Raw genomic sequence first — 9,759 nt, 5'->3', positions numbered from 1 at the left:
GTAGTAGTAGTAGTAGTAGTAGCATTAGTATAAGACAGTATCACTATTGTTATTATTATTATCATGGGTACAAACCTTCATTCTTTTAGATGAGTAACCACCAAAGATGTTTTTTGTGGCAGATTCCGACACTTTTAATAGTTCCACAATTTTGATACAGTGAAAGTAGTTAATATCTGAAACAAAATTATATTCCAGCACTTCATTTATTATACTGTATATTTACATGTGCTGTAGATAAATATGTTTTTACATTAAAGCAGTATTCAGCCTGGTTTGATTCAGGATTTCCTTTCCTTTCTTGGTCCTAACTGTTCATATTGTCAGAGGCAAAAGAAATTCCACTTTAACACTAGAATGGATTTTACTGACTTATATGCCCACTATGTCTTTTATGCTGCTGTCATCTCAGTGCTTTTAATATCTTGAAAATAATAATTAAATGTAACTGAATAATGCTAAATATAAATAACATACCATGACTGTATATATTTTTTTTTACTTTGCTGTTAAAAGTTGAAAGCAAGCTCAAGAGTAGCACATGTACTTGAACTTTTTCTCTCAGTTATTATCTAACCTGGGCATTGTGTTAGATCTCATTTCTTTAACTGGCTGTGAAATAAATTCTAATTCCTAGAATGAAGATAATGTGAACTGAGGAAAAACAAATCTTAAATGAAGATATATTCCCCACAGTGTTAATTGCAATTTAAGCAATGGCAAATTGTTCCCAAAAAAATTTCAGGACTTCAACGGGATTGTATTCTATGGCCTCTGCATCAGCGCTGCAGTGCTCTACCAACTGAGCTATGAAAACCCATACATTGGGAGCAGGACAATTATTTGTTCATTTCATCTTAACCCGTAAATGGAATGAAACACAGAATGAAGATGATATGAACTGCAGAAAAATTCTTTATTTAAAATTTAATTCATATAAAATATTTATAAATATATAAACAATTAAATTAACTCACAAGTCCCAGTAAGAAGCTGAGAGATTTCATCAACAGGAGGCATGTCTTGGATGGCTGCATTAATTTTTTCCCTGATTTCCAAAACTGCTGCTTGCCATTTCACATCACAGTGTCTTCTGTCCAAAAGCCAGTCTGTTACAACATAAACACAGTGCTTTGATAATGTTGTTCTGTACTGTACACAAAACACAGAGCTACTGTACAATAGCATCCACAGTACAGTACATTAAGATCATAGCGGAGCTCTCGTGTGCAAAGTGCGCAGCGGAGCACTATGCGTAAGAAAATGTGGTAAACATCCGAGAAAATTTGGTAATCACGTGACCATACACCGACCACTCGACCGTCCGTCCGCACCACAGGCATACCAATGTAAAAAAACTCAATCACCAGATATGGCAACCCGAATGCAACTCGAGGTTATTTTGACGGGAAATCGCATAGCCACCCGCATCTTGTAGAGCAGAAACAACTAAAGAGTCAATGAAGAGGAAAATGGATCGGAAATTGTCTCTGTATCCGTGTGTTCTAAAGTATTAAGCTTAGATTAATAATTATTGTCATATTGTCATGTCCACAAATTTAGAACATAGAGCAAGAGAAACACAGCAAAAAGAGAAAGTAGGCAGCAGACCAGCGAAGCTCAACGAGAAAAAGGGCGACAGAGATTTAGAGCGAGAGATTAAAAACAAAGGAGACAATTTTTTTTGCTGGAAGAACAACACGAAAATTTTGTAACGGCGGTGACAAAATAAGAAACGCTCTAAATCTATATATTATTATCCATAGTGAGCTTCCTACTGTTATAAATGTATATGGGTAATACAATGTATGGGTAATACAATGTATGGGTAATACAATGTGTAAAAAACTTCCACTCCATTCCAAACCAGGGAAATTGAACAATTAACTGATAATCAATAGTTATTTTTAGTTTTGGGGCTTATACCGCTTCAACTAACCCACAACCCCTTCCAGGGGATTACTACATTGGTGAGTACATGATCTTCTTTAAGTATATGAAAACCATATACAAATGCACACTTTACATAAGCTTTCACGTACTTTAAAACTGATCATGGAAAGAGAGCTGAGGCTAACACGGTTTTCGCACCAACAATACAATGTAAGTGGGAAGGTACAATGTACACGGCTCAAATATTTTTCTACCCAGCCAAACAAGGGGTTTTAGCTAATTGGTTTGGTAGAGCAGATACTTTTAAACTTAATTCTAAGATTAATCAAAATAAAGGAAAAATTAAGGTTACCAAAGAGCTTTTCTAACTCACCAAGAAGTTTGTTGTAATAAATATCGATAGGTAATAACTCTGCCTCTCTCAATTTAGATTCATCCTGTTTCTTTAAGATTGAAAAACAAAACAGAGCGTTAACAGTTAATCGATTTCAAAGAGTTTCTTTCTAAAACTAGCACAACAAACCTGCATTTTCACGGTATACTCTTTTAAAAACACGTATCCTTTCTTCAAGAAACCGCTGGGTGAAAAAATGACGGTTCGCAAGAAATCGCGCCTGCGATCACCATCAAAAGCGTACACTGTAAAATAAAAGTTTGTGGTCATTTATGTGTCATAACGCTTATCCGCGCGAGATCCCTCGTGTCCAACACGCGTGTTTTCACCATTCATCATGCACTCTGTGTTCCGAAGTGGTTTGTTCGAAGGGAAAGTGGCCATTGTTACTGGCGGTGGAACAGGCATCGGAAAAGCAATAGCTAGAGAACTGATCTACCTAGGCAGTAAAGTTGTGATCTCCTCTAGAAAAGAGGAAAAACTACTCAAGGCGGCCGCGGAACTTTCGCGTTATATTCAACCTTCCAGCAGCGCTGAAGTTAAAGTCATACCTTGTAATATTCGAGAAGAACAACAGGTAATTTTATCAACTATTTTGTCATCTTTGAACATATCCGTGAAGCCAACTTCCAGTGTGATTTTGAAAGATGAACTAATTGCATATACCATATTTTCTTTATTTACAATGTTACTACTAATGTCTTGTCATTGACTTACTGTGAACTGGAGTTTTATTGCCGGGCAAGGGAGGAGTTGCTCCCCTGGGATAAAATTGCCTATTCCGGGCATTCAGATAGTAGGGCATGGGCGGAAAAATAAGTAGGGCGCGGGCGAAAAATTGCTCTCCTCGCTCCCTACCATCTGAACGCTTGGAACAGGCTAGCTTGTTGACCTTTTAGGGGTTCACATTACATTGTGGCCTGGAGCTGGTTAGAGTGCTTTATAGTCTAAAATTATGACCATTAGAGCTGGATCTAATCACCCCCCATATACATATAACTACCCTATCCCCACGCCTTTGGTTTACTGGAAAATCAGGATCGGTCTATTATGATTCCGTTCTAAATATTTTATAAAAAAGGAAAAAAGTTATCATGTATGGGTCCCCATTCCCTAATCCTTGTTCCCCGATCCCGCTTTTCCAGGAAACCCAACCTCTTGTGATATATACATTCATACATTGCCTTAGAACACCAACAAAAAGATTTTTTAAAATCCATTTTGAATTCTTATACTCTTTGTTCTTTGTTCCCATAGTTCCCTCAAAAACCATACCTTATTCCAGACCAAAATAATTGGCAACGTCAATACCTGTTCTTAGATTGAAACAGCGCAAAAACCATACCCTTTGGGCAGCACATATAGTACCTATATGGCTTATGGAAGGGAGTACCCCTAGGCTTATTCAGGTGTTTAGATACATGTACATGACATCTGTAGTCCTCAAACAGCTGTCAGCAAGGTGAGAATGAAGCTAAACTGGTAAACCCACAATGAATCCTCACAGGCTGAGACTGATTCTCCCTGAAATTCCAAAGGCCCAGAACATAACCCCAAAAATTCAAGTACATCTTGGAAGGTTAATTTTAGGGTGTTGAGTTTTCAGTTGATTAATAGTCTACCCTCTGCAATTGGGATGGTTAACCTGTAAAATTACAGTTACCGGTAGTGACAAAAATTTTACTTTTGTCTCCTTATAAAGTGATTATTTTCTATCTTTCAGGTAACCAAATTGGTTGAAGAAACCCTTGCCTCTTATGGGAAAGTTGATTTTCTTGTGAACAATGGAGGAGGACAGTTCATGTCACCTGTTTCAAACATGTCAGCTAAAGGATGGAGAGCTGTTGTTGACACAAACTTAAATGGCACATTTTTGTGCTGCAAGGAAGGTACAAGAAGAAGTTCAAAGCTTATGATTTATGACATTTTTTGTGAATAATATTATCTTGTAATAATTTATAGTGAAGTCTGAGAGAACCCAAGAAAGAGATCATGGTTAATAATTTTTTACATGGTAACTTTGTTTACATGTACATGAATGTATGCAGTGTGAACACCTTAGAGAAATATTGTTCTCCCGCTAGTAGGTGCGTATATGTGTAAGGGCACGAGTCTCCTGGATATGGCACTAAAATCTCCCAGTCCCCCAGACAGGTCACCAAATCTCCTGCATACATGAAAAATTAACTTTTTTGTTTTTTCTGTGCTTTAGTAATGTAGCCCAAATTTTTTCAAAATTCAAACATGTTTTTTATTTGAAGTTTTAATTTGGTTTCTGAAATGATTTTCAATGCTTTTATCACCAAAAAAAAACCTTTTTTTTTAATATTACTTAGTACTTAATTCATGGAAGGGACCAGCTAATGGCTATTATTTTTCTTTTGTTTTTGAGTCTTTGCTTACCCACACCTAATTTATAATTGGGAGAGTGGGTTGATTTGTATGTATCGAGGGTGGGGTGGGTTGATTTTAGGAAGGTTGGTACTGCATCAGAGACAGTATCCAGATTTAAAATCTCCAGAGCTTGGCAGTGACAGTTGACTAGTAATAGCTGTCCAACTACATGTTTGACAGCAAAAATGTAAATGGTAGGTGCGAGGGGGAAAAAAGCATGAAAGGGAAAAAGGAAATATACGTCATTAAGTTACTCATTAGGGCTTAGCCAATCAGGAATTTGCGGACAAAAGGAAGTTCTTGCAGGCATCCCTTACCCTCTCCCCAATCCCTCTCTCCTTTTCCCCTTCTCCTAATCCCCGATCCCTTTTGACACCTGTTAGGCAGGCTACAAGTTTGCACCCTATACAAACATGCTTTTCTGTCACATATCCAGGCACACATAAAAATCACAGCATACCTTTTTTCTGTCCTTCTTGTTTAGTATATAGATTATGGATGTCTGACAATGGTGGTTCCATTGTAAATATTATTGCAGACATGCGTAAAGGTTTTCCAGGGATGGCGTAAGTATATATAGTGCACATGTCACTTTGTTGCTTTTTGTTGTGTTAGCAGTGCATTTGTATAGACACTTAACATAGCTGTGACAGATCAATAAAATTGAGTATTTCTTGGTGTTGTGGAAACTACTGGTATTATTGCTAAGGTATTTTGTTTTACTATTAGTGTCTGTTACTATTTTTCAGTATTTTTTCCAACTTTCGTATCACAGTCTGTTCGTCATATTTTGATGATTACACAAACCACAACAGCAAGAGACTAGTTAGACTTGCATCTCTGATTTCTGCCAAATGAAGTGGAAATCATTAAGGAAATGTTCAACGGTATGTTTCCTCATCAGGAAAAAAAGCCACAGGCCAAAATTTTGTAAGTTTTGCACGCCTCCGAAAACTAGCAAAAATCAAGGGGACGTTTCTGCCCGCAAAAAACAATGAGGCTACAACCAGTTGCAAAACTGCTTGAGACACTGCACCGTATTTTGGCTTAAATAGCCTGGCCATGATCTTGTGCTTGTGATCACCCCTCTTGCTAGTAATACAAGACCATGCTCAAAACTTGGAAGAACAACTTTGAATGGAGGGGAGGAGGAAGGTGAGTATTACATCCCACAGAAGTGTAACTAACAGCGATTTGAAGTGAGTGTCTCAACATTTTTGCAACTGGTCAGCGAGTACCCATTCCACTGGTTACAGTTTCATACGAATACACCCATGTGCTGTATTTGTGACTTGCCATATCAGAGTATCCTTCATTCTCTACATAAAAAGTTACCATTGTTTGTTGTCTTTCCGTTTTATTTTTATTTTACAAATTAAGCCACACTGGTGCAGCACGAGCAGGAGTCCAAAATTTGACCATGAGTTTGGCTGTGGAGTGGATACGAAATGGCATAAGAATCAATTGTGTAACTCCAGTAAGTACTATAAAGAGTGAACTGAGAAAATGGTACTGAACATTCCCTTTATGCAAAGTGACGCAACTTAAAAGCACTGAACAACACAAACTCTACGCCCAGCTATAAACAAGGGACGTATCCATAAACACAGAAAGAAAAGTTCATATTTGTTCACGGTATGTTTAGGTTGGAAATTTTGGAGCAATTTGTTTTAAGCCTTTCATGTACGAGGTTCATGAAGACAAATTGAGGACAAGAAAGTGAATTGAAAATTTTCCATTTTCAAAGACAAAATTGAGCCATGTTCATTGCCTGTGAGGTGCTCTGTAGTAATCCTATTTCTACTATTTATAGACACGTTGAATAACAGTTTAAACTTTATTTTAATTTGGTCACACCTCTTTTATGTTTACTGGATATCTCAGTCAGGGGTGTCCGCTCACAATGACATTCAAGTAGTGAGGCGTGTTCCGGGTAAGCTTACCCTGGGTGCCAGAGGCTTTTCATGCGCGGTTTCCGGTTTCGGTCAAGTCTTAAAAAGTGACCCGCGCGAAAAGCTTTTTTCTCTCTAAAAGTTTTTTCTCGCGGCTTCGCTGCTCGTGTCTTCGGCCTGCGGCCAACGAAACGAAGCTCCCCGACTTACGCGAGAAAAAACTTCAGGTACCCAGGGTAGGGTAAGCTACATTATACACTGTATCTTAAAATCTATATCAAATTGAACCTTATTTGGCTGTTAATCATTTTTTTAAACATCACACTGTCGATTTTTTATTAAACAGTCTCATCAGAGAGAGTGAGAGTCACGTCAACGGCAAACGTCAGATTCAAGTTGAGAATCTGTCAAAATAGAAAATAACCAGATAAAAATTCTCCATAACAATTCCTTCCTGTGAAACTACTTATTTTTGTGTAGAAGTAATAAACAGCAAGCGACAATTCAGGGGGAAACTTGGTCACGTTGTACCAACTCACGTTCACCTTTTGGCGTAAACGTGACTTTTACCGGGAAACAGTTCATTTTGTTTCCCGAGAATCTCAACGTTTCCCGAGGCGGAAACAGTATATATGTCATGTGACCTCGAAGTGCAATGAGAGCGCCCGCTGTGGGGAAAAAATTTCTAGTCATATAATAATGATTTGTAGATGAGTGCGTCCCAATTAGTTTAACCGGAACGCGCAACATCACTTGCGCGTAAGACGTTATGCAGCGTCACGACCTGGGCCAATGTGAAACAAAGTTAAAACTTCTTTTTTTCGAAAGCGCGCATTTAAAAATTGTTAAAAAAAATTACAGGGCGAGAATTTTACAAGTGTAATTTTTCTAACAAACCCGTGCAAACGGACGCAACATTGTTGGATGTTACATGTTGCGTCCGTTTGTACACCTGTTGCTTGTTGTTGCGTGATTTGAGGAGTATAGTACTAGTTGCTGCATCCGTTTGCACACCACTGCAACACGGACGCAACAATACGCAACATTGTTGGCGCAACAATGTTGGGAATTTTTGCGTCCGTTTACACGTAGTTTAAAACAACCAGGTCAGTGAGCTTCAATTTGATATAGGGGTTTAGGCATCTGCAGCTTAACCAGAATGCACTACATGAACAGCACGTAGACACCCCTGAAGGTGTCCAGTAACCTTAAAAAGTCTTCGTTAATTCTTTATAGCCCACAGAAGGTTTCAAATCAATTGAATGTGCATTGTACATTTATTTCCAGGGTGTTATCTACTCTGACACAGCTGCTCAGAACTATGCTGACCCTGAATTGTTTCAGAAGTTGCGTGATAAGCTGCCAGCTAGAAGGTGTGGAACTACAGCAGAGGTGAATTGTGTGGTATACATGTACTGTATCATTGGTTTGCCCTGTAGGGATCCCCCCTGTAGAATAATCGACTGAATGTATTGTACTCACTATCTGTCTTCTCATTGGCTAAGAGCCTACAGTTAACATCGCAACCTACAAGTTAGTCATTTATCTGCTAGCAGATTAGTGACTAATCTGTCGGTTGCGCGCGCAATGCGTAATTTTCAAGAGCAATATCAAACTTTGATCCGTGCGACGGTGTGTTTATAATTTGTTGTTGTTTTCTCAAAACAAAGAATATAAAAGAAGCATTCGGTTTTTCTGATATTCGGAATAATCAAGGTCTCGTTAAGTGTTATCACTCCAGGCCAGAGGCCTTTGTGTGTTCTTCGCTTCTATAATTTGAAGTTTAGAGTCGAAAAATGAGCAAAATTAACGATAAATAGCCCGTGTTCAGCCGCCCGGCCCTCTCATCAAACAGTGAACGATAACACTGACTGACCAAACTGTTCCTTTTTAACACGTCGATTGGCCTTAATTTAGCGAATTTGCCTCCAATTTAAAAACACGTGTTAGGAGCTGAAATTAGAACTTTTGTAGGGTATTGTAGAAATTCTTAAACACTACCCAAAAAAATAAGATCGAAAGACTAAAATAAGAGCGAAGACCCCAAACATTTACCGAGACCTTTAAGCTTAAGCTTTTCCAGTTCTGTGTATTTGTGCCCGTTTTTGGCCTTTATTTTCTTTTTTTCACGATAAGTTCATTTCTTTTGCCTTCACATTAGGTTGCAGGGGCAGTTACCTTTCTCTTGTCTCCTGCCGCAGCCTACATAACAGGAGCAACAATTGATGTAGATGGTGCTTCTAGTAAGGTCTATGCCTCTCTGTTTCCTTCAGGTAACAATAGACCCTAAAAGTGTTTGTTATTTGTACTGTAAAGTTTAGATGTAAGAAGCACGTGGTTGATAAAAATATCTGACCTCTCATATAAGGGTGACAAATGTTTGTAGTCGATTTCCAAGAGTTTCGAGCTTAGTCCTTCATCAGTGCAATACTGTTGGTTTTGTTGCGGTTGCGACATCGGGAGGCCGTATACAGTGTACATGGGACACTGACTAAGCCTTGTAAAGTGTTTTGAATACATTCACGTAAATTAGTTATTTCCGACGACATCATTGTGGGTGCTACTGTACATCCGAGAGTGCGTTAAGAACTCGAATTATTGTAACTAGTATTCACCGAAATGAGCACTCCCCGGGTTTCCTCTCAGCCGGTCAAACATCTTCAAAAGAACATAATCAAGGTGTTAACGTTTATTGCTTTTGTTCAGTTGCAGATCACTGTTCTCTGTCAGAATATTCCTGGGATGAACCATCAGTCAAGAGCAAGCTGTAGGTTCCATTCCGGCCAACTTAAGCACGTATGGTTAATGGTGACAACTTGATGCGCGTGAACGAAATACGGAGAACGGTCATCAAAAAGTTAATTGTTGATTTGGCTATTCAGGTTTAAAGAGACACGCGACATTGAGGTTTAAAGGAGCATTCAACTATCAATAACGGCCTGTGGCATGCACTGTGGTTACCGATTCTATAGTTTTTGCTTCCCTTTGGGCAAATTCTATGGCCACCTGTCACCCTGGAAAGGCAAACGGTCCCTTTACTATCCGTGCATTCTCCACTCTGAAGGTTCTTCGGCAACTTTCTTCGTTCGTTCGTTCGTTCGCTTTACCATACATCTCTTATAACTTGACGTTTCCTATCGGAACGGAATCACTATTTACAGTGTGCGAAATAAAGTAGTTTCAGTA

General features: G+C 38.6%; 2 protein-coding genes across 2 annotated transcripts in view; one reads left to right on the top strand and one right to left on the bottom strand.

The window, feature by feature from the left end:
- LOC140930734 (CDK5 regulatory subunit-associated protein 3-like) overlaps nt 1-2,423 on the bottom strand; it is a 17,511-nt gene extending 15,088 nt beyond the window's left edge. Inside the window, exons 1-4 of the mRNA XM_073380438.1 lie at nt 2,417-2,423; nt 2,267-2,336; nt 978-1,109; nt 76-176 (exon numbers count right to left, since the gene is read on the bottom strand). Of these exons, the coding sequence (XP_073236539.1) occupies nt 76-176; nt 978-1,109; nt 2,267-2,336; nt 2,417-2,422 (309 nt within the window). The 5' untranslated portion in view covers nt 2,423. The remainder of the gene's footprint in view (nt 1-75; nt 177-977; nt 1,110-2,266; nt 2,337-2,416) is intronic.
- A 166-nt stretch (nt 2,424-2,589) lies between these two features.
- LOC140929515 (peroxisomal trans-2-enoyl-CoA reductase-like) lies at nt 2,590-9,481 on the top strand. Its single transcript, XM_073379279.1, has 7 exons — nt 2,590-2,864; nt 4,011-4,176; nt 5,166-5,247; nt 6,062-6,158; nt 7,861-7,965; nt 8,735-8,846; nt 9,280-9,481. Exons 1-7 carry the CDS (start codon nt 2,625-2,627, stop codon nt 9,342-9,344), a joined length of 867 nt encoding a protein of 288 aa, XP_073235380.1. The 5' UTR covers nt 2,590-2,624; the 3' UTR covers nt 9,345-9,481.
- The last annotated feature ends 278 nt before the right edge of the window (nt 9,482-9,759 follow it).

Source organism: Porites lutea, chromosome 3 (genome assembly GCF_958299795.1).
Source record: "Porites lutea chromosome 3, jaPorLute2.1, whole genome shotgun sequence".
In the NCBI taxonomy this organism is placed as follows: Eukaryota; Metazoa; Cnidaria; class Anthozoa; order Scleractinia; family Poritidae; genus Porites; species Porites lutea.
Note: the sequence above shows the minus strand (reverse complement) of the source record. Positions and strands in the feature narration are given on the sequence as shown.